This window comes from Gadus chalcogrammus, chromosome 2, assembly GCF_026213295.1.
Source record: "Gadus chalcogrammus isolate NIFS_2021 chromosome 2, NIFS_Gcha_1.0, whole genome shotgun sequence".
Lineage (NCBI taxonomy): Eukaryota > Metazoa > Chordata > Actinopteri > Gadiformes > Gadidae > Gadus > Gadus chalcogrammus.
The window spans coordinates 13635122-13661192 of NC_079413.1; the positions used below are offsets into that span (position 1 = coordinate 13635122).

At 43.4% G+C, this 26071-nt stretch overlaps 1 protein-coding gene across 4 annotated transcripts in view; it reads right to left on the bottom strand.

The window, feature by feature from the left end:
- The window catches only part of samd14 (sterile alpha motif domain containing 14), a 49896-nt gene that overhangs the window by 18107 nt on the left and 5718 nt on the right, over window positions 1-26071 (bottom strand). For 2 of the 4 annotated variants that reach the window (XM_056582019.1, XM_056582010.1), the window contains 3 exons: window positions 23789-24589; window positions 23452-23618; window positions 15896-22339 (listed from right to left, as the gene is read on the bottom strand). The exons of 1 other annotated variant lie outside the window; for it this stretch is intronic. In XM_056582019.1, coding sequence (XP_056437994.1) covers window positions 21304-22339; window positions 23452-23618; window positions 23789-24490 — 1905 coding nt within the window. In that variant the 5' untranslated portion in view covers window positions 24491-24589 and the 3' untranslated portion in view covers window positions 15896-21303. Of the gene's footprint in view, window positions 292-15895; window positions 22340-23451; window positions 23619-23788; window positions 24590-26071 lie in introns of those variants that run through there. One more of the 4 variants, XM_056582029.1, reaches the window with a different exon arrangement.

Consider the following 26071-nt stretch of genomic DNA (forward strand, 5'->3'; position numbering starts at 1 on the left):
TCTTTTTTCTCTCTCCCTCCCTCCCACTCTCTCCATTTCTCCGTCACTAGGCAGCAGTCTGCCTGCCAGCATCAAGGACAGCTTATACAAAAAGGAGGGAGGGAAGAATGGAAGAAGAGAGGGAGGTAGATAGGGAGGTAGGCGGAAGGAGGGAGAGAGAGGTCGAGAGGAGATGGAGGAGAGGATGGAGGCTAGAGGGTGCAGAGTAGAGAGAGAGAGCGAGAGAGCCAGAGAGAGAGAGAGAGAGAGAGAGAGAGAGAGAGAGAGAGAGAGAGAGAGAATTACAGTGAGTCAGGGATGAGTCAGACAAATAAAACAAGAGAAAAAGAGAGAGAGAGAGAGAGAGAGAGAGAGAGAGAGAGAGAGAGAGAGAGAGAGAGAGAGAGAGAGAGAGAGAGAGAGAGAGTTACACCCAGAAAAGTGTCCCCTTAGCCAGCTTGTCCTGGGAATCTGTCCAACACGCAACAACTAACACATCAGGCAAAACCAAATGATAAGAAAACAAAAGGAAAAGTATTGGCACATTGGAAAGAGTCCACCAAAACCCAGAGTAAATTGGCATGCTATTTGTCCCTTAACAGAGAATACACCGGGGCAGAATACCTGACCACCGTGACTGACCCAAAACGGAGGAAATCCTTGACCAGATACAGACTCAGCGAACACAGCCTGGCCATCGAGAAGGGACGCCCCAAGAGAAGACAGACTGTGCTCCCACTGCAACCCTGTCTCGTCAAAATTACGTTCCCAGAGAACTATTCGGCATTCTCAATTACGTTTGTCATAAAACGTATTTTGTCCGCGATTACGTTTTATTGAACGTATTGCAAATACGTTCGTCCTCAGCCTATTTTTTGCCATTCATTAACCTCTAGGATTATGTTTGGTTGAAACGTATCCCAGATAGGTTAAATGTCAACGTATAGCACATTATTGTCATTAAGGCATATCTTCCTTTCAGGGAACGTTTCATTTAACGTATTTTGTCTGAAAAATGTATCTTGGCCGTGAATACGTTTTATTGAACATATCGCAAATACGTTCGTTGTCAGCCTATTGTTTTGCCATCTAGGATTAGTATCCCAGATAGGTTAAATGTCAACGTATAGCACATTATTGTCATTAAGGCATATCTCCCTTTCAGGGAACGTTTCATTTAACGTATTTTGTCTGAAAAACGTATCTTGGCTGTGGATACGTGTTATTGAACATATCGCAAATACGTTCGTTGTCAACCTATTTTTTGCCATTCATTTACCTCTAGGATTATGTTTGGTTGAAACGTATTCCAAATATGTTAAATGTCAACGTATAGCACATTATTGTCATTAAAGGTTGGGTACGCGATTTGCGAAACGCCAGCAGATTTTGAAAATACACAACTCAAATGGTCCTACCCCCTCCCCTTCAACGCTGACTCTGACTCCACCCATTCCAAGTACCTGGACGCGCAATCATGCACGAGCGCGAACAGAGATGCGCGAGAGCGAGCCAGGCTAGCGTAGGTTTTCGTTTAACAACATGGCACTACATTCAGCTGTAAATTGCACCCAGTACCGCGGGAAGTAGGGGTTTTGGGGGTGCTGCAACACCCCCTGTCCGAGGCCCTGTCTTATCACAGAAAACGATCATTTCTAAAAACCAAAGTGGAGATTTCTGAAAACGCCGGTTATGTGTTGTCGTATCAACGGGGAGAAACGGGATTTTAGGTTCTGAAGCGTCACATTATGCACCAGGAAATGCTTAACGTCATGTGAGCATCCGCTGTACCGTATTGGTCCGAATATAAACACAAACCCCATTGTAATACGACCTATATTTGGAAAAAAGATTTGAAGCCCAGATCTTGATTTCATGAATAAATAAATTGTATTAATTGAAATAATATACGAAAATAAAAAGGCATAGAATAAAACACTGCATTGCCACTAAACAGTAGTGCAAATAGGCCGTACTGATGTGTACACCAAAGACTTCCTGACACTCCTCTGCCCCGCTGTGTTCGCTCTGGCTGTGGTCGCTCCGAACTGTTTCGGCCCGTGGCAAAGCGAGTCATCCTCGCTGCTGTCCAAGGCATGTTGAGACGCAGCATTTATTTAATGCTCATATGTCCTAGTGCTGAAAAAAGGTTATATGAAAAAGTGTGAGGGTAGCGGTGGTGCGCTAAACTTGTTCTGTGAGCAGCTGGATGTGAACCATGGTGTGAAGGAAGTGAACACAACGATCGATTTTCAACTGTGCGCGCATGCACTGGTGTAATTGAGCTGCGCTGCTATATATCTTTTTTATCAATGTGACGAGTTGCGAGTCTAGTGCAGGCCGGGTTTTTTTTTCCAGCACCCCCTGCTGAGAATACGTTCTCGCGGCTATGGTTGCACCAGATGTTATAAACATTAAACGGTCACATAAATCAATACTATTTTTAGAAAATTTATGTTTGTTTCATATAATTGTATTGGAAGTCCTGGTTTTCACTAGGGTTGCCGCGGTGTGGACATTTTCACACCGAGTAATAGCCTACACTCGTCTCAACACCGGTATTACCGAGTATAAACGGTATAAACTTTGAAACTAGGTCAACCGCCACACAAGCATCGGTTTAGACCCTTCTCGTCCTTCAGTTGCCGCCAACGTTCAAAAGCAGCGCCTAGGATTATTCTTGATTTCAGTTTTTCTCTTTCAGCGTTTTTATTATCAATTACTCTCTGAAAAAGAGTTGTCCTTCTCTTTGCTGGTGGTGGTGGTGGTGGTGGGGATTGTGGCGTCTTGTCTGCCATGGAAATTGTCTTCTACTGCTAGGTCCAAATGTGGATTAACTAGTTCCAGACAGATACCGCAGGATAACAACAAACAGGAGCTTGCTCTGGGTCACGAGCTCTGGGTCACGAGTACTGCACGAAGGGGTCGCGCGCGGGGCGCGGGGGAGGGGGGGAGGGGGAGTGCAGTACGACCGTTTGATTGACGTACTTACTGTCCAATGAAACTCGGTGGCAATGGATATGATTGGCTGGAGTTTTTCGAGCCCTGCACGTTCCACAGATGATTGACAAGTTTAATTTTCATGTCAGTACTTCTAACTCAGTGGCTGTAAGCGGGTTATGATAAGGATTTCAAGTAATTTTGCAAAAATGGCCAAAAAAGCAAATCACCTATGCAACCTTTAAGGCATATTTCCCTTTCGGGAAACGTTTCATTTAACGTTATTTTGTCCCTGATTACGTCTTATTGAACATATTGCAAATAGGTTCGTTCTCAACATTTTTGTTGTTATTTATTTAAGCTACCTCTTGGATTACAGGCTACATTTAATTGAAACGTATCCTTAATATGCTACGTTAAATTTCGATAACACATTATTGTCAGCATATAGGCATAGGTCTACCTCTCGGGGAAGCGTACGTTTGATTGTAATGTTAATAGTCCAACGTTATATCAACATGTCACAAGAGGAGAAATTAGCTGCTGACGGGGTAACTGTAGGAGCGGGGGTTGCTTTGTTGATTTCTTTATCTAGGGCTATAGCTGTGGTCAAAGCGGGAAGTGTGCGTTGTCTGGGCGGCTGCCTGAACTGAGCTGCAGGAAATTATGTTCACACGTTTCTTCATTCATTCATGAAGGCTATACAGGTGAACGGTGACGTCAGACTCACGCCCACCTACAAACCAATCAATGTCCAGTATCAGCCTGTCCTCTCGGAAAATACGACCACGTATGTGGTTTGTTCCGCCACAGATTACGACCCATTGGAATTTATCCAAAACGAGCGAACGAGGTCCTCTACATGTGCGGGCAACCCTTTCTCATCAAAATTACGTTCCCAGAGAACTATTCGGCATTCTCAATTACGTTTGTCTAAAAAACGTATTTTGTCCGTGATTACGTTTTATTGAACATATTGTAATGACCTCGCCGGTGACATAACGATGTCGAGTCATTAGTAATTGAAGGAACTTTTAATGGACCAAAACCAGGTCACTGAAACCCGTAACCAACGGCAGAAATCCCACCCAAAACAAACCCCGGTTACCCCGGCAACCCCCAACACGGTCTCAGTCACGTGCAAGCCCCCACCCTCGTGTTCTTCCAAGGCCCTCCCCCAGCTGACCTAATGATTCGCCCCCAGACTGATTGACAAGAAGAACATTACAATACATGCACACAGAACAACTGGCCTAACGGACAACGAAATACAATGCAACACATAACACACAAACAATTTAATTGTCCCAGGGTCGCTACAATATCGTAAATACGAACTCGTTCTCAGCCTATTTTTGCCATTTATTTACCGTGTTACTATGGCAGAATAAAGAATAAATTCATGCATTATCATTCAACTTGAACGTGTTTTTACAGTATAGAGTGGTGGAGAGGGATGACGTATGCTGGCAAACCCGGAAGTGAGCGTCGCCCTCGGTTCCCTTGACAAAAAGCCAACGGGTTTTCCATTGGATTTTGGATTATTGCAGAAAAATCCTCAACTCCTCAAAAACGGAAAATAAATAAATCAATAAAAATAACCGTGCTCCAAAGAACGAAGTGTAAACCAATGCATTCTGAATGGGAGTGTTTCTCAGATTATTCCATGCTACACAACGAAATGTAAACCCATGCAAATAAAGACTTCATGGTCATAATAATTTAAATATCATTAATCTACTACTGAGTGTGTAGGGAGGTATTCTATTTTTTTCAACGGGGCTGAATCCAGTCACTTGACCGTCATGGTTGCTATGGTGGTTGCTATCGACCGCCCCCTCTAATAACTCTAAAAACCACGCGGCAAAGGAGCTGCCGTCAATTGGGTTGTTTTTGTCGTAAACTAGGGTCCGATGGTTGAAAAATAGACAGATATTCCAAGGTATCCTTAAAAGGCAGCTTGGATGTGTTTATTTTCTGCAGTTTAGACTTCTTCTATAACTAATTTTTGAAAGCAAAACACCAAGCTCATTGATTTAACGAGGGAGGGTTATTTGAAACAATTTATTCAATAAATATTTGTGAGAGGTCATTCCTTCTCCTGATTTTACTTCCTATTTATGTCTAGGGTAAACCCCTACTGTCCACAAGCATCCCCCCCTCCCCATATGGATTTGGAGAATTGTTGCCACGTCCCAGTGCACTGATAAAAATAAAGTGCTTGATCTACTTAAAAAAAGTAAGGCAACTTTTTGCATCATTTTATCCTGTAGATCAAACAAGAGTAGTCTTTGTATGTGCAACATTCATTTTGCAAGTAGTCAACTTACTTTTGCAGGTGAAGTCAACTTACTTTTGCAAATAAAGTCAACTCAATGGTATTAAGTTGTCTTCACTTGCAAAAGTAAGTTGATGTTACTAGCAAAAGTAAGTTGATGTTACTAGCAAAAGTAAGTCGATGTTACTAGCAAAAGTAAGTTGATGTTACTAGCAAAAGTAAGTTGATGTTACTAGCAAAAGTAAGTTGATGTTACTAGCAAAAGTAATGTTGTACATACAAAGACTACTCTTGTTTGATCTATGTGATAAAATGATGCAAAAAGTTGCCTTACTTTTTTAAAGTAGATAAAACATGATATATTTTTGTTATGGTGATCTACTTAAATTAAGCATGAAGCATCAATCATCTATGTGTTGGTCAATCTGCCCAATAGAATAATTGACATTTTGGCCTCATGGTGCTAGGAAAAAAATTACATAAGAACAAAATTAAGAGGGTGAATTCCCTTTAAATCATAAGTACATTCAGCAAATTGTGTGAGAGTTCCACTAGAGGAAAGGTCAAAGGGTCACCACAATCAAGAGGTCATAAGTCACCAAAATTGACATGTTTTATTGCTGACAAATTCTCACAAACAAGCAAACTCATGTCAATATATACTGCCAATGAACTGGGCAATAAATTAGTTTACTGTATAGAGCTGCAACTATTAGTTGTTTAATTTCTAAGTTTCCTATTACTCAATTTAAGGATTTTTAATTGTCAATTAATCTTTGAGTCATAAAAAAATCCAAATTCAGCTTCTCACATGAGAATATATTAATATTGGTCGGGATAAAACAAGACATTCTAAGTTGCATCTTGGGCTTCCGGAAACAGTGATAACACATTTTTCACCATTTCCCACATTCCATACAAGTATTCATTGGAAAAATAACAAGACAGATTGTACAATAATGACAATTACTGTTAGTTGCAGCCCTAATACTGTATACTCTGGAAAAATGTCCACATTATTCAAACAACATCTGGTATTAATTATCAAACTTAACAAAGGGGCTTGTTTACCTTGTTTAACAATAGTTACAGTGTTGCAACATTTTAGTGTATTCATGACATGGAACATAGTATATACCAAAGACACTTTGATAAGAAAATAAGACCATAAACTCCATTATACTGACAACATTGGAAACACCTAAGATGCTAGAGCCAGACGCGCCATAAGACAATGCCAATGACCCAACACATAACTCATGGGATTCACACCCTATTACATAATGGTTCTTCAAATGAACTTTGGCAATGTCCTCCAAAACAAAAACTTCTGAAAAACCTCAAAGGTGTATTTCAGTTTGTTAGGGTACCTTAGTTCCAAGGCGTAGATGAGGCCCATCAGGTAGGTACAAGCATGTGCAACATCAGGGATACCAATAAGGACCTCTGCTCCCTCGATGGCTATTCCAGCCTGCTTCTGGAGATCTCCATCTCTGGCTTTGCTGACCACAAAGATGTTGAGGACTTGTGTAGTAAGGGCCTCTTGTACAGTCCCAACATCGTCATCATCAAAAACCTGTAAAATACACCAGAAAAAATAAAACCCTCTTGTATATTAATGTGAAGGATGCATACAGTATAGCTCTCTTGGTGCTCTTTCTTTCTTTTGAAACAGTTTTCTTTACCTTGTAGTCCTTGATTAGCTCCTCCGTCTTTTCACCAAGGTAGAGAATGAGGCCTCTGATCACAGCTTCTCTTCTGGACTCAATGCTGTTGTCCTACAAAAACAGAAATGAGATCATGTTAAGCACAGACATCAGACTGCTACTACATATAACTAACTATTTAACTGTTGTACACGTGATATTATATATATAATTATATTATATTATATAGTACTATTATATATAGAGCTCCGGGAGTCGCAAACGGCAACAATCACTTTCTCCTCCATGCTGCAGTTCACCCCGGACTGCACTGCACTGAGTCACACTGAGTTTGACGGTTGAACGCTGATTGGCTGTTACGTTACACATGTCACTCAGTGGCCACGCTGTTGAAGCTGATTGGCTGTCATCACTTGAAATTCGCGTCAAAGTTGAAATATTTGAACTCGAGCGAATTTGTCGCGCCACAAATCCTAGTGAACGCGCTCGCCTGTGCACGGCGAAAGTGTGGCGCGACAAATCAAAATCTGTCGCCGGTTTTCTCTCGCGAATAATTCGCGCGATACGCGTCTCTACGTTCACTTTGTATGGGATCTTGTCGCCCCGTCGCGTTTGGTGTGATCGCACCTTTAGTGTTTCGTTTGGGTGGCATTGCTTGGTACAGGTATTTAGCTGAGTTTCTCCCCGTCATTTTGGTATGCTCCATGTTATGGCTAGTGAAGGGGGCTCGGCGCTGTCTATCACATGCGGCTGTGCTCACTGCGTTTCAGCGGCTAAGGGCTAACAAGCAGAGCTAACTGCCTACAGCCACCGCTGCGACCAAAAACCTCCACAAATTAACTCAAAAGCGCGGCCACCCACACGCAGACACACACGGGTGTTTATTTACGGCCGACTTCCATCTTAAACCCCTCGCTAATGGCTAACCCACCACAGGTGTGTTCTATATGCTGCCGATAAGACGGCACCCGGCGCCGTCTACATCCCTGCTTACTTCAAATTACAGCTTACGGTTATTTTACTTATACATTTCTAAAATAATATAAAACCTGAAGGACTTTAGTGTTTAACCAACTATATCACCAACATTAACTTTATTCTTACCGTAAACTTCAGTCTCCACGTTCTGGAACTTCTCCCCTCAACGGTCCTGAGACAAGCGGTTTGAACTAGTTTGCTACCCAGAATGCACCACACGGGGCGCAGTCGGAGCAGCGTAAATATAACGAACAAATTGTATGTTGTGTGGGTCTGCATAACAAGATTTGTTGAGCCACTTAGATAAAGCTTGTTAAGAAAAAAAATCTAAATGACTTGTATTTTGAACGAATGTAGACTAATTCACAACTTGATATATTCATGTTAAGAGACTAACTTCGTTTTTTTATGTTAATATCACTTACTTAATTATGTTACAATTACATACTCCCAGATTTACTTTTTTCAGTGTGGTGGAGGTATATATATGAAAGAGGGCATTCAATTATAGCCTACTACAATGATCAATTAGGAGGCCGAAGCCCTAAAGGAAGTCATGCAATAGGTGACTGAGTCGACAACATTTAAGTAAGCTGTATAGCGTAAAGGGGGTCTCAAAGGACGCATACGCTTCAACCTGTGGCTCCAGCACTACAGGAAATGACTCAGCAAGTGCTCCATCTCGTTGCAACTCATCCAGCGGCTCGCTTGCAAGATTTTGGCCTGAAGTTCTTCCCAGACCTACACCCTAGCCATCCAACATGCATATCTGAGAATCAGGCCTCTCTTTAATAATGACAAAAAGTTATGAGAGAAACACACATTCACTTTTTGTTATCTCATAAGCGGCGTGGTGCCGGCTCCTTTTGACCTTTTGACCCCCGACTTCAAAAACGTGGCCACAGGCCAGCTGTGTCTACACACCTTTAGCCACGAATGTACATCTCCATCCCACAAAAAATGGGGACTAGAAACTAACCTCTGTCTTATGTACATTTACTGTACTGTTGGAGGTCACGCCCCTTTGCCGACCTTTTCGAGATAGCTAGGGATGCTAAAATGTTTACACACATTTCCCGGGGGCCCGTGAACGACATATCCGAGATTTGGAGTTCTAGCCCTTAGAGAAAAAAAGCTTTCCCAAATGGAGTGTCATTTGGACAAAGCCCCTCAGAAGTGTAGCCTGCAAGACCTAATGGTTCAGAATGTGGTGGAAAAACAGTTTTTGAGATAGGAAGGTCCTACCGCCCTGAAATTGTAATACCTTATTCTAGGGCCTGACTGGGACCTCCACACCGAAACTTGGCCCGGTCGGACCCCGAGGGCAGGAAGGGGGGGCCTGCCCTCGGGGTCTGACCGGGCCAAGTTTCGGGCAGGAAGGGCCCCCCCTTCCTGCCCTCGGGGTCCGACCGGGCCAAGTTTCGGTGCGGAAGTCCCAGTTAGGCCCTAGAATAAGGTATTAAAATTTCAGGGTGGTAGGACCTTCCTATCTCAAAAACTGTTTTTCCACCACATTCTGAACCATTAGGTCTTGCAGGCTACACTTCTGAGGGGCTTTGTCCAAATGACACTCCATTTGGGAAAACTTTTTTTCTCTAAGGGCTAGAACTCCAAATCTCGGATATGTCGTTCACGGGGCCCCGGGAAATGTGTGTAAACATTTTAGCATCCCTAGCTATCTCGAAAAGGCTGGAAAAGGGGCGTGACCTCCAACAGTACAGTCAATGTACATAAGACAGAGGTTAGTTTCTAGGCCCCATTTTTTGCGGGATGGAGGTGTACATTTGTGGCTTAATGTGTGTAGACAGCGCTGCCCTGTGGCCACCTCTTTGAAGTCTGGGGTCAAAAGGTCAAAAGGAGCCGGCACCACGCCGTTTATGAGATAACAAAAAGTGAATCTGTATTTCTCTCATTACATTTTGTCATTATTGAAGAGAGGCCTTATTCTCAGATATGCATATTGGACTGTTAGGGTATAGGTCTGGGAAGAACTTCAGGCCAAAATCTTGCAAGCGAGCCGCTGGGTGCAGGTGCAACGAGATGGAGCACTTGCTGAGCCTGGACTTTCATAATCTTCGCTCTGTGAATGTAAAGGATGTTTGGTCGGATGTTACGACGAAGAATCATAATGTGAATGGGAATATTCTATAAATCTCTTGATATCATCTTTCGTCTCAACACTTCTGCTGCAGCCACTTAAAGTCTCACTCCGAGAACCTTAAAATATGAATCAATCCATTAGAAGTATGAAAACATCTTCCCGGTGGTGCAACAGAGCAAACAAGGTGTCCTTTGACATCTACGTTTCGAGACGATTGCAACAGTGCCACACATGATCATATTTGAATATGTTTCGGGGTAGTAATTAGCTGTCGATTTTGGAGGCCTTTATCAATAATGACCAGCTATAGATTTGCTTCCCGATGGAGATTTTTGACAAATTACATGTTAATTAGCATCTACACGTTAAGCTGAGTCCAATGAGATCAAGCTCGGCCTCTTGATACACCGAGATCATGTCCTAGACCTAGGTGTACCATGTAAAATACATGTTACCATTAGCTAGAGTGTCGTTCTTGGTGTCATTGGACTCAGCTCAACGTGTAGATGCTAAATAACATGTCATTTGTGACTAATCTTTATCGGGAAGCAAATCAATAGCTGCTCAGTATTGATTAAGGCCTCCTATTAAGGCCTCCTATTAATTACTACCATTAAACATGTTCGAATATGCTCATGTGTGGCACCGTTGCAATCGCCTGGAAGCGTAGATGTTGAAGGACACCTTGTTCGTCCTCTTACGCCACCGTGAAGATATTTACATGCTTCTGATAGACTAATGAATTGATTCAGCTATTCCCCCAGAAGTCTGGGGTCAAAAGGTCAAAAGGAGACTGCACCACGCCGGGGTGGATCCAGATCTCGGGCAACAGCGCAGGGTTGCCAGGTCCTGCAAAAAACGTGCCCCCCACATACCGTTCAAAATCCACCCAAAATGTCCTAGAAGCATCCCAAATAAAAAATGATATTATTGGCCATTTTGGCCAACGTTTTGAAAGTAATACTATTTGAGGGAATATTTTTTTGTTGTTGTTTTAGCAGCGAAATGCACCGTGTGCGTGTGTGCGTGTGTGTGTCTGTGTCTGTGTGTCTGTGCGTGCGTGTGTGTGCTTGTGTGTGTGTGTGTCTGTGCGTGTGCGTGCACGTGAGTGAGACCGTGTTGGGGGTTGCCGGGGTAACCGGGGTTTGTTTTGGGTGGGATTTCTGCCGTTGGTTACGGGTTTCAGTGACCTGGTTTTGGTCCATTAAAAGTTCCTTCAATTACTAATGACTCGACATCGTTATGTCACCGGCGAGGTCATTACAATATGTTCAATAAAACGTAATCACGGACAAAATACGTTTTTTAGACAAACGTAATTGAGAATGCCGAATAGTTCTCTGGGAACGTAATTTTGATGAGAAAGGGTTCCCCGCACATGTAGAGGACCTCGTTCGCTCGTTTTGGATGAATTCCAATGGCTCGTAATCTGTGGCGGAACAAACCACCTACGTGGTCGTATTTTCCGAGAGGACAGGCTGATACTGGACATTGATTGGTTTGTAGGTGGGCGTGAGTCTGACGTCACCGTTCACCGGTATAGCCTTCATGAATGAATGAAGAAACGTGTGAACATAATTTCCTGCAGCTCAGTTCAGGCAGCCGCCCAGACAACGCACACTTCCCGCTTTGACCACGGCTATAGCCCTAGATAAAGAAATCAACAAAGCAACCCCCGCTCCTACAGTTACCCCGTCAGCAGCTAATTTCTCCTCTTGTGACATGTTGATATAACGTTGGACTATTAACATTACAATCAAACGTACGCTTCCCCGAGAGGTAGACCTATGCCTATATGCTGACAATAATGTGTTATCGAAATTTAACGTAGCCTATTAAGGATACGTTTCAATTAAATGTAGCCTGTAATCCAAGAGGTAGCTTAAATAAATAACAACAAAAATGTTGAGAACGAACCTATTTGCAATATGTTCAATAAGACGTAATCAGGGACAAAATAACGTTAAATGAAACGTTTCCCGAAAGGGAAATATGCCTTAATGACAATAATGTGCTATACGTTGACATTTAACATATTTTGAATACGTTTCAACCAAACATAATCCTAGAGGTAAATGAATGGCAAAAAATAGGTTGACAACGAACGTATTTGCGATATGTTCAATAACACGTATCCACAGCCAATATACGTTTTTCAGACAAAATACGTTAAATGAAACGTTCCCTGAAAGGGAGATATGCCTTAATGACAATAATGTGCTATACGTTGACATTTAACCTATCTGGGATACTAATCCTAGAGGTTAATAAATGGCAAAACAATAGGCTGACAACGAACGTATTTGCGATATGTTCAATAAAACGTATTCACGGCCAAGATACATTTTTCAGACAAAATACGTTAAATGAAACGTTCCCTGAAAGGAAGATATGCCTTAATGACAATAATGTGCTATACGTTGACATTTAACCTATCTGGGATACGTTTCAACCAAACATAATCCTAGAGGTTAATGAATGGCAAAAAATAGGCTGAGGACGAACGTATTTGCAATACGTTCAATAAAACGTAATCGCGGACAAAATACGTTTTATGACAAACGTAATTGAGAATGCCGAATAGTTCTCTGGGAACGTAATTTTGACGAGACAGGGTTGCCCACTGCACACACAACCATTTAGAGACAGAACTGCACTTCCTGACTCCCTGCCAGTCATATGAAGACATCAGGAATACAAACTTCCCACGGATTATAAAGGCATGCAAGGACTTCAAAGACACTCCAGAGGCTCACAAACTGCCATACCTTGGGAGAAATACAACAGTGTGCGAACGCAGCAGCAAGATTCATCACCTGTTGTGATGAGAGAAGGACCTCAAACTCCCCATAGAATCATCCCCCTGGACTCACTCTGCACACAATAATTGCACTAATCCTCCGTTATGTAAATACTGTGTATTTAGAGAGTATCTTTAACTTATCTGTTCATACGAGATACTGTAATTTTTGTAATTCTTATAATATCGCACATTTTACTTTTTAAAGTACTTTTGATTTGTATAGATATTTTGTATTTAACGGTTCATACATATTATTATTATAATATATATCTTACCTTTTATTTTATAACGCTGATTATTTTATTGTGCATCACATTATTTCAAATGATGTGTACAATAAAATAAACAAAAATATGAATAATGTGGCCATTATGATATTATCAGTTCTTTAACAAAAATGTCTGCCTGAACATTGATCTGAGATTAATTCGACGGAAATCTGATGCCATCTAGTGAATTAAAGGGGACTGTCAGTGTCTATCATAATGTTGTATCTATTTATAATCTATTGTCTATAGACATATTTCAACCTCATTTCATGTTATTTGATGTTGAACATTAAAGCTCCCTGTCACAAATGTTACCTTGAAAGGAAGCTAATATATTTGTATATTCTGAGGTAAGGTAGACAGGCCAACCATCAGAAAAACTTTTTTTGGTCAAGGTTTTTGGGTGTTAGCAGGTTACACTCTCACGGGAAAGGGAAGTCTGGGGCCCCCTGCTTGAGCTGCTCCCCCCGCGACCCCACCCCGGATAAGCGGATGACGATGAGGATGAGGACTCTCACGGCGGAATAATAATTCTAATCCATTTCTCTCTTTAGCCGTACTGGCGTAGTGTATTTGTGAACAGCGAACAGACGCACGCTCTCCTAGGGTGCACTCACACTAGGCCATCTGGCCGTGGCCGTGTGGCCGTTTTCACACCTAACCGTGCTCAAATGGCCCCATTGTTCTCTGGCCTGCACTCACACTAGGCCATCTGGCCGTGGCCGTTGGCCGTCGCAGCTGTGGCCTGGCCACGGAAGGCTCTTGTACATACGTCATCACGTCGTAACACGTCATCACCAAGCGTCCGCTGCATGGACCATAATAAAGTCTGCCGCCAGTCAGAGTTTTAACAACAATGGATAACAACACAGAGAACACACCAACAGTTGAACCGCTTGACACGATGTTTACTAGTGTTGGCTCGTTCGTTCGCGAACCGGTTCGAATGAACGAGTCTTTAGGACGAACGAACTCAACGGGTTCGTCTCTCTCGTTCGTTCGGTCGTCTCGTTCACCATTCGATTCACCATTCGATTCACCGGAAACTCGACTGAACAAACGAACGAGTTTCCGGTAGCACTAACTCCACTGAGTCTGACTGACTCAACTGAGAACCGTGCAATGGCGTGCATTCCATGATGCGATTCACCGTTACCGGAAACTAGGCTGAATCGCGAACGACTCCTCCGCGTTCAGTCGAGTTTCCGGTGAATCGATTCACCGGAAACTCGACTGAACTGGGAGGAGTCGTTCATGAATCGTATGTTCGTTCAGCCTGGTTTCCGGTAGCGGCAAATCGCATCATGGAATGGACCCCATTGCACGGTTCTCAGCTGAGTCAGTCAGACTCAGTGGAGTTAGTGCTACCGGAAACTCGACTAAACGAACAAACGAACGATTCGCGAACGACTCATCGTGGCGAACTGAATCACGCGAACTGGGTCACGGAAACGAATCATTGAATCCACCACTAATGTTTACCGTTTAATGGGAAAGAAGGCTCGTCGCCTTTATTATGTCCGTGGTCGTCGCATTGACTATACGTCATCCAGCTCAGGTTGCGTAGCCGTGCGTGTGCGCGTGTCGGCTCATTAGCATCTGTACCGTAGCGGCCCGTGCCGTAGCAGCACACCTCTACCAAGTGGCCAAATTGGCCCGGCCTGGCCAGACTGGCCACACTCACACTGGCAGATTTGAGCACGGTTAGGTGCTAAAACGGCCACGGCCACGGCCAGATGGCCTAGTGTGAGTGCACCCCTAGAGCAAAGGGCAGAGAGAGGGAAATAGGAGTGAACATTCCATTATATAGTCAGAGACATGGCGCAACAGCGCCTCCTTTTGGTTCTGAACGGGTAACTACAGTTACATGCAATCATACCTATATCAACGTACATATATCAATATTGGGTATTTTGGACTTAACTTCAGGATACATGCATCAATATCAACCAATTAAGTTCTCCAAGCCATGGCAGACACAGCTAATCGAATGGTAACCAGACAAAACAAAACAGTAAATATTTGCCTGTGAAAGGTTCCTAAATTGTAAAAATGCAATAGATTAAAATATTTATATATTTTTTTCATCTTATCTAGCTTTAGCATCTTGGTTAGCTAAGTATCGCGTTAGGTAGTGGGGCCAGCCCCACCAGACGGAAGTTGAACTCCAGAAACAATCCCTCATTCGCTCTGTTGTGTACTGGCCATCGTGCATGCCGGGACAAATCCCAGTGGGCTGCAGCATCGCTGGGCCAGTGGGCTGTCGATCCATAATGTTTATACCGGCCCTGTTCTGTCTCTTTACCGACCCCCTTCATGATTCACAAAAAAAAATCTGAATGTGCAAATTATTCGAAAGAGGTCTAGACTCGTGCATAGACCCGCCTTCTCCGCTTAGTTTGGAACTAAAGCGAGGCTGCATAACCCGGAAGTAGGCGGCAAAAAGCTAACAACGGAATCCAACAGGAGTGACGCCACTCTGTTTTTTTTATCACTTTGGGGCAGGGGTGCCCAATGTGTCGATCGCAAAGGTTGTGTGACATTCCCCCAAAAAATTAAAGATTTTTTTTTTTAAATAAGTATCATCCCTATGGCATTTACATTTTCTGGCATCATTCAGAACTCAGCCGCCCGGATCATCACCCGCACCAAATCATCTGACCACATCACCCCTGTCCTCATTCAACTTCACTGGCTCCCAGTACACTACCGCATCCAATACAAAACCCTACTCCTCACCTACAAAGCTCTCCACAACCTAGCCCCCAGTTATCTCTGCGACCTCCTCCAAGAATACACTCCCTCCCGCTCCCTCCGCTCAACCTCTGCTGGACTACTATGTATCCCCACATCACGACTCACTTCAATGGGTGCCCGGTCATTCAGCTGTTCAGCACCCAGGCTCTGGAACTCCCTCCCCCCACACATAAAACAGTCAGACACCATTACAACCTTCAAGTCACAACTCAAAACTCACCTGTTCAAACTCGCACACAACGTCTAACTGATCACTGTTTTGATTGTTTTTTTGTTTTGTTTTGTCTTGTTTTTGTTTTATTTATTTCTTATTGCTTATGTTTATTTATTTATTTATTTATTTATTTATTTTTTCCACAATGTCTCGTTTTTTAAAAAATGTATGATGACTATATGCTCTGTAAGGTGACCTTGGGTGTTTTGAAAGGCGCCTCTAAATTAAATGTATTATTATTATTATTTACCACTTGATTGAAGAAAATGATCTGCCAGACTTTGACAAAAAGATTCAAGACTTTGCTTTAGTTGAGTCAATCGCTACATTTATGTGCTGAAATGATTTTATTTGCAACACTGTTTCACCTGAACACGTCTGCAGATGAGGATGAGATTTTGATAGTACAAGCTGATATTGAGCTTAAGTCCAAGGCTCATGGACAATTTGGGAACTTAGTCATAAAGGGAAAGTATCCAAACATGAGGAAATGCCTAGATGGCATTATTTGGCTCTACTTATTTATGCCAGTTAGCCTTTTCCCACATGAAGAAGTCAAAAATACCATTCCCCCATAACTGATGGTCTTTTGGAAACCTGCTTGAGATTAGCTACCAGCAGCTACTGTGCGGACTATGCAACCCTGGCTGACTCCATTCAGTGCAAGCCATCAGAGTATGCACTCAGTATATATAAATAAATATATGTTTAGAATTTTTTAATATATGTTGATAATTTTGACCTGGTCATTTTGAAAGTAGCTCACGGGCAGAAAAAGTGTGGGCACCCCTGAGCTAGGGCAAGCATTTTCCCTAGCAAGGCCCGTAAACAGAATTTGTAGGTTTGCTGTTATATTCATGTTCTGGATATCATATGTAGCACCTTGAGGCTTTTGATGAGCACTGGCATTGTAATGTGGGTTTAATTACCTAAGAAAACTATTCGAAAGTACATACTTAAAAATACTTAAGTAGATCTCCTTAAAGGTCCCATTGCATGCTACTTTATGGATGATTTTATATAGGTGTTAGTGGGCCCCTGATACAGTATTGGAGGACGTTCAAGAAATTCAGCCTTGGTGCAGAATTACAGCCACAAAGAGCCAGGCCCACAATGAGCTTTCCACAAACATGCTGTTTCTGTGTCTGTATCTTTAAATGCTAATGAGGAGGAGAGAGGTGGGTCAAGAAGGAGGGTGGGGGATGTGGGCCTGAGCAGCTTTTGGCCACGGTACCATGCGCTAGTGTTTACAGTGGATGTATCCAGCAGCGTAACATCATGGTGATAGGCCCCGGCGCAAATTATTTTTTTGTGCCCCCGCCGCCACCAGAGGGCGCCCCCGACACATTTGCCGCCCTAGGCAATTGCCTAGGTCGCCTATGCCGAGCTGGACAGCTCCTTTTTTTTCTTCCTCCATGGGCCCCTGACGGCGTCTGGCGATATGTCGATATTTACGCCACTGGATGTATCGCAATGGCTCGGATCATAATATCATCCGGAGGCGCACCCAGCTTTTGGACATGTTCCGTAAATATTCTAGAACCCTCCGCTTCTAGAATAGGAGCTCTATATCTAAATAATATAATATAATATAGAGATATCTATATAATATAATATATATTATCACAGCCAAAAGCTGTGTGCACCTCCGGATGATATTATGAATCTCAAACGACTGCGAATTGAATTCTCCAACGTTTCTGGTTCTTCCACTTCCACATCAATCTGATGTACAGACTGACATGGAGGAGAAAGGGACGTTGCTGTTTGCATACTCCTGGTACTCCCACAACTATACTCGTAGTGGGGGTTATCTCGGCCATGGTTGAGAAGGAACTGGGTGAAAGGAACTTTGGGTTTGTCTCCCTGAAGTCCAGATTGAACTCGACATGGAGGAGGAATTGAAATACAGTATTTTACAAATCACGAAAGTATGTATACACCTAGGGTCTAAATTGTTATTTGAACACTTGGCTCGAGTTTAAATATTTGAACTTTTCCACAAATTTAGCTTCAGGCTTGGTCGTGACAGCCTATCAGCGTTCCCAGTGCTTCCTTTGTAAAGTGGTAGGTCCCGGAGCACAGAGGGGGGATGGATCCGGCGACTCAAAACGGGGGTTGGAGGTTACGTAACAAAAAGAAAAAATACACTGCCTATGTGGCTTCTCTGAAAAAAAACACAACGTAAACAACGCTGTGTGTACATCTGGGCAATGTTTATTTTAATTTCAGAACATATAACACTGCACTGCATGGGTGCAAGATAAAAAATTAAAGCAGCACAAGCAGCAATTACCCATCAGACTATTAAATTAACCAAAAAACCCACAAGATGAGACAAGCGCTCCATCTTGTGACAATGACCATGTAAACAGTAACAGGCTACATGTGGGACTTACGATTTGAATATACACACAGAAATCAAACCATATATAGTAGGCTATATATTACAATGATGACCACCCAATAATCAATAATCAACACAGCATGGAATAATTGCGATTTCTTCCTACTGTCATTAGCTTATTTGTCCAAAACGGTCCACACATACATATGATTGGGATACGACTGGCCAGTGTACAAGGCAAACAGCAATTTCAACCAGTTCAAGCGCATGCGTCACTTGAAGTGCCTCCCCTCCCTCCGTCCCTCTCCCCCCTGTCTTACCCTGAAAATTCACCTTAAAACACATCGAAAATGCAAAAACAAGATTTTTGTGGAACTTCATGGGGAATAATGACTAACAACACAGATAACAACTTGAACACTACACAAACAGTAATTTTTTTTCATTTATAAAACTGTGCGTGGGATCGTTACTAAAAGTGTACATACGCCCAAAAGCCAAGTTTTGCATGCGCCAAAAAATATTCCGATTTATAAAACCCTGCGTACGCACACCGTACGCAATCTTTGCTTTATAAATCACAGAGTGCCTACAAGTGTGCGCAGCTGAATCAGCTTCACTTTCTGCCCTGTACACGCCCCTTTTTAACCATAAATGGTCAATGCAAATTACCTCATGAATTCGATCTGCATATAAAACAGACTCAGTATTATGTCTTGTCGGAAACAATGGCAGAAGGTCTGAGAAAAGCAAAAAAGCGAAAAGTGGAGACACTTGTGGGTGAGATGGAGTCCCGAAAAGTAGTTTTGTTCGGCGGTCACGGGATTGGGATCGCCAACAACAAAAAGCAGAGTTAGTGGCAACATGTTGCTGCAGCAGTGAACTCTGTCAGTAGCACGGAGCGCACAGTCCCAGAATTAAAAAAGAAGTGGTCTGACATAAAGGTAGGCTACATATTTTTATTTAGCCTACCAATAAATCGTTATGGTCCCTAAAGACCCTCTCCCTCCGAATTCTGCCATTTGCATGGTCCGCCAGAAGTGCCATATGGTGCAGCATTACCACGGCGCTCACCTCTGTATGTATAGAGTTACGGTAATAAGACTGACCGAGAACACCTTGGATAATCAGTTTGTAATCACCCACGTAAAATGTTCTTGAACATAACCCCTTTTTAATGCCTGATTTGTCATGAAAAGCATCAAGAGTAACGGACAACGATTGTGATGAGCAGTGTGGCTTGGTTTTCCACACTTGGGATTTAATTGACATTTGATTATGTGTTTACAGTGTCACTTAAAAATATTATGTTATTGACACATTTTGGACAGATGCTTTATTCCATGCAGTTGCGCCGTCAGTGATCAGTATGGAGTGACGGGATTAAATATAGAGAATTTTTTTTATTTCTATTCTAAGGAGATGTTTCTGGAGTTATAACTGAGAAATAACGCAGTTGATTTAACGCATGATACGGGTTGAAATTTAATTTAACGTTGGCTCGGTCAGAGCTTGCGTCGGAGGTCAAGGACCCCCGGAGCTGAACTCCCGGGCTCCTGCCAGAGTGTTCTAGAAATCGTATAAAACGCGGCCAAAAGCTGTGTGCGCCTCCGGATGATATTATGATCCTTAAACGACGGCGTTGGGTTCTCTGACCTCTCTGGTACTTCCTGAACAAATAAAGACTCGTAGTGGCCATGGTTGAGAATAAATTGCCGTAAAGAAACTTTGGCGTTCAAGAGAAGCCCCTCCTCCTACACTCACGTGAGTAAATTTGCTTGATCAAACTTGCACAAATCACTCCCGCACGGTTAAGTTTGTCTATTCGCGCAAGCAAACTCAGGCGAACGCGCTGCACGGCAAATTTGCTTTGGTGTGAGCGCACAGGAAGCCTCTTCCTTCATTTGCATGTCACCATGTGGGCCGCTGCCCTGGCTTTCCAACACAAGTTCTTCCCAATTATGTTATTCACGGTTAGTTCTCTTCTTGGATGTTATTCACGCTAAGGTCAAATTTTGACTATGGTCCTTGGAACCCTAAACTGTGTCACATCCAACTTTTTTACATAAATTCCAATGATTCAAGTCTAAGAAAATAAATTTGATCGTAGCCCTAAACTATATTTTCAGATTTGATAAACATTGAGTGCAGAATATAATAGAATAAATATTCGAAAAAAACTATGCATCTATGATTTCATATGGATATTTGGCACTTGGTTAAAAATTATGACTAATAAAGCAATAATCTATCAAGGCGGTTGATTCAAAATGTCTTAATATCAGACGTGGATAGTGTAGATTTAGGTAACTTATAAATAAGCAGGGTGAGAGGTTTACAGCGTGTACTCTTGAAGCATGACTTTATTCCAGTGTTCCAGGGTTTTCAACCCACCAAGCCTAATCCCCAGGGGGGAACGTCACATCCTATGTCCTATAAAATCCCTTAACACTACATATAGATTCAAAGCATGGGGAATATATATGCTAAAAAATGTCCTGCCTGCAATAGGGGTTTCATCTATTATTAGTTTAATTTACTCATTGGGTGTCAAGCAGCGAAGATTACGTCTGCGTACTCGCATAATGCTGTAGTTCATTCCAAAAGCCGTCGTTATTACCGATTACCGAAACGGTCGTCATGTAGCCACCTAGCCGATACAGTCGTCATGTAGCCACCTAGCCGATTACGTCCGCGTACTTGCATAATGCTCTAGTTCATTCCACCAGCCGTCGTTATTACCGATTACCGAGACGGTTGTCATGTAGCCACCTAGCCAATTACGTCCGTCCGGCAGAATTAGTTTATCAAGTCCCATTATGCACCTAGCCGATTAAGTCCGTCCAATTACCGATACGGTCGTCATGTAGCCACCTAGCCGATTATGTCCGCCCGGCAGAATTTGTTTATAGAGTCCCATTATGCTTGACACCCACATTGCTGCATGCAGCTATATTTATTATTATTATTTTATTTTTTTCGTATGAATTTCCTCTTTTTCTCTTTTTTTTTTTTTTTTTTGTCTATTGATATCGGAGTGGCTTGGAATAAAATAATCACATGATCCGAGACACGTTCCTCAACGGGAGTGTATTCATAGGATAAATTGCGAATATCCACATTCCGGGTGAAGACCAGGTCCAGTGTGTGTCTCCCTGGATAACGTGTTGGCCCGTTGGTATGTAGCTCAAGACCCCTATTATTTAACAGCCAATGAAACTCTATGGCAGAGGACTGCATGCCTTCGTCCATGTGGATATTGAAATCACCTGTGAAGATGACGTGGTCGTACCCCCTCTCCTCTAAATTGTCCAGCAGCTTGCTGAAGTCATATACAAACCGCCGAAATTGTACCCGGTTGTATCCCGGAGGAAAGTACACGTTGACCAGGAGGACGGGAACCTCCCACTGGTCGTTTTCCAGGACCACGGCCACATACTCAAACGCTGTATCGAATGGAACCCTTATCTCTTGGCCGATGTACGCATCCCTGTGTTGGATGGCCACGCCGCCGCCTCTTCTTTCTTTACCATCAGGCCCCTTTGGTCTGGCCTGATGGTGGAATTCAAAGTTAGGGGGACAAGCGTTCCGGAGCACTGTCTCGAAATTTAAAGGCCTTAACCAGGTTTCCGTGGTGAGAAAGACATCGAGCATGTTTGTTTGGATGACTTCCGATACCATATCAGCCTTTTGGACCATGGACCTGATATTGAACAGTCCCATCTGCAAATAGCCTTCCTCGTCACTGTCGCTCTCCTCATCGCTGTCACTCTCCTCGTCGCTGTCACTCTCCTCGTCGCTGTCCGTAAACTGGATGTCCAAATGCCCCCTGTTGTTCTGCTGCTTGTCCTCCTCATCATCATCCCCTGGTTTGCTATTGGTCTGCTGGTTCTGATTTCTCTGGTCTCCTTGATGGCTGTTGGTCTGCTGGTTCTGATTGCTCTGGTTACCTTTATTGTTGGTCGTCTGCTGGTTCATCTGCTGGCTCATCTGTTCAATGTCCTCCCTGAGAATGAACAATACAAAAACGTGAATGTGTACAACAGGGTAATTTAACCAACCAAAGTTGCGGTATCTCCGCCATACGCTCTTTGTCAGGACAACCCCTGCTGAATGATGGAAAACAGGTCACTTGCGCCACTTGATCGCATGGCAGGATGGTCGCCGCCGACACCCCGTTTGTACCATTCATAATACTTCACTACCCCACTTTAGGTTCAACCAAAATGTGGATTTTGTGCTCAATTGGTCTGTACAACTTCAAAGTTACTAGGCCTGCAGCGGATTCGAATTGTATCCGAATCCGTTCGGTTCGTTTACCACAGTTCGGAGCATTCTGGAGATCCGCGGATTTCGGTTTCATGAAGGCATTGCCTTATGTAGCGTATTTTGCCTACTGTAGCCTACGTCCGATACAAAAGGGTGTTTAGGACCCAGCGGAATGCATTCTCTCCAGTGCTGCCCGAGCCAATGAGACTTTTCCCGCCCCTCCCTTCAGCCTGTCAGCGTTCAAAACAAACTGGGCTTTTCAAGCGCACGATTCCGAAATTTAAAGAAAGTAATTGATACAATTATATTCTAAATATACGGGAGATAAATACAAACGGGTGATAATCGGGATAACGGCCTTCGAGGTCGACCGGTTCGATGGAAATAATGGACAGGTAGAGGCAACTCTGGCTTCATGCTGCGCTCGTCGCCAGAGTTCTAAGCCTCGTCGGCCGTTATCCCTTACATGTTACACTCAGTGCACCATGTTTTCAAATGCATTTAGGGGAACATTTATTGCACAAAAAAGCCTTGCAAGTTGTCTGATTGCAGTCAATTAACACATTGCAAATAGCCTGTGGGTCTCATTCATTTTTGTGTTTCTCCCCCAAACCCTCCGTCAAAAAAAAGTCTGCCTATTTACTATCACGGACATGATCCTAATCCGAACCGTATCCGAAACCGAGGCCCAAAACGGTTATCTGAACCGAACCGTGGACACACTGATCCGTTTCACCCCTAAAAGTTACACACACAAAAACAAAACATTAAAAAGTTGTTTACTTATATTGCATAATAATTGCAATCAATATCATTAAATTATTATTATACATCCTTATGTAATCTTACTGAATCCTTTTAAGATTGTTCCTCAGGTCCTTGCAGAACTGATCAATGTTTTCAGCTGTGTTCTTCAGTGATTGGCTGGCTTCAGTCACATGCTTTTTTGTGACAAGCTCCTTCCAGCTGTCAATCGACTCCGGAAGTGCGAATACCATTCCAATCCCTCCTGCCACCTGTCAATGAATGGAAAAAATGTATGAAAGAAATGCATAAATTATGTCAAATTGTATTATATTAGTCAGTTTTAGAATTTGCAAATTTCGACATTCATTCAAAAGCTTGCTATAGAGTTAAATGTAGCCATATGCAACACATTCATACAGAAATATTGAAAATGACTCACTGCCATACATAATCCTTTAGCTGCAAACTTTCCTCCGGCGACTGCAAGTTCCTGTATTATCGTTGTCACCAGCATTGTTGATATTTTTCCTCGTTTTTTAAGGCTCAAAATTACGAAAAAACTACATAGTGCCATTAGAGTATCACCAACTTTAATAAAACCATGCAGGAGCCGCCCTTTGTGACCCATCCCCGACATGGCTTCAAAAATACACATTGCAATGTACTCGCTTGCATCTTGCATAGGGTTCACTCTCTCCATCTTTAGCTTTTCTATCAGTTCCAATATTTCCTCTTCAATTATTTCGCTCTCCTTTGCCGCCTTCTTTGCATCTTCCATACTGCTGCCGGACACAAAATGTTCGATTAGCTTTGTGGTCAAGCTGATTGTGGTGCCTGTACCCAAGTATGCCGCCCCGAGCCCACCCAGAAGCGGGGCTGCAGCCCCTGCTGTGCAAAAGGTGGCCACCATGCCCCCTAGAAGACACGCAGCGCCTATGACAGATACAGTGTTCCCTACGCATTCCCCGGCGTTACATATCTGTCTGAGGTCCTCCAGTTCTTTTACCAGCTTCCATAGATTCTTTGCACAATTCTCCTTCTTCTCCAGCCATGACTGGATCTTATTGAGGAGTTGGCCAGAGGTGTTGACCAACTTCGCCTTCCCCTTCAGCCGTAACCAGTCCTTATGGTGGTCGTCCATGTTGGTAGTTTCTTCCTCTTCCTCTTCTTTATACTGCTTCACATACAGGGCCCCCGAGAGGTGACGAGGTGAAAGTAGGTGATGCTGTGCGATAATTGTCTGTACAGAAAGCAAGAAGGGGAGGTTGGGGTTATGATAGGTGAAAGGGATAGTCCGTTTTTTTGCACTTTAAGCCTTATTTTCAGGTTGTTTGCGATGAAATAGATCGGTTCGACGAAAGTCTGTATTCTGAGAAGTTTAGGTTTTTTCTAGCCCCCGTCAGATCCCAGTGTACAGGTCGATGGGCATGAAACATTAGTCCTAAAGCTGAGAGGTTGATCCTGTGCTTTCCTCTTCCTCCATCTTTGCGGTGAAGTGAAGAAGGTTACGGCTGCGGCCTCCTAGAAAGGTCCAGCCCTGCTTATAATACTATTTTAGGATAACTGTTCTGGTTGTGGCGGTTGAGAAGAAGGAAGACTGAAAGCCCATCATTTTGATGAATGCTAAATGTCAAAGCCTGTTAAAGGTCCCATGACATGAAAATCTCACTTTATGAGGTTTTCTAACATAAATATGAGTTCCCCTAGCCTGCCTATGGTTCCCCAATGGCTAAAACTTGCGTTTGGTGTAAAACGAGCACTAGCTGTTCTGCTCGCCTTTGAAAAAACGGAGGCTCAAGTGCGCTGATTTGGAATGTCTGTATTCATGACGTCATCAGGAATCTCAGCTCCTCCCCTTACTCTGACTGGCCCGCCCAGAGACTTTGGCCCGCCCAGAGACTTTGGCCCGCCAATGAGACTCGACCGTGCGAGCGCCACGTGTGTGTGTGTGTGTGTGTGTGTGTGTGTGTGTGTGTGTGTGTGTGTGTGTGTGTGTGTGTGTGTGTGTGTGTGTGTGTGTGTGTGTGTGTGTGTGTGTGTGTGAATACACACACTGTAACGCAAGTGTTTCTTGTCGGTTCTTTGACGTGTCTTGTATTTCCACAACGAGACTGTTGTGGGGATTATCTGAGCCATGGTTGAGAAGGAATTGGGGGAAAGGAACTTTGGCTTTGACTGGCTGAAGTACATGAACTGCGACATGCCGCCGGTTGCCGCGAGGCACCATCGCCCGGCAGCGGGCAGCCGGCAGCAGGCAGCGCCCGGTTCAGTCGACTTCAGGTTGATGTGAAAGTGGAAGAACCAGAGACGTCGCAGAACCCGACAAAGTCGTTTGTGATTCATAATATCGTCTGGAGGCGCACACAGCTTTTGGCCGTGATAATATGTATTAAATGATATAGATTTCTATGTATTATATGATATTATTTAGATATAGAGCTCCAGGACTGTAACGCAAGTGTTGTACACTTCCTTATTATTTGGATAACCGTTCTGCTTTTGGCGTTATGGCGTATAACACGTCGGACTCTCGTCTCTGGTATTTCTACAACGAGACTCGTATTGGGGGTTATCTCAGCCATGGTTGAGAAGGAATTGGGGGAAAGGAACATTGGCTTTGACTGGCTGAAGTACATGAACTGCGTCATGCCGCCGGTTGCCGCGAGGCACCATCGCCCGGCAGCGGGCAGCCGGCAGCAGGCAGCGCGCGGTTCAGTCGACT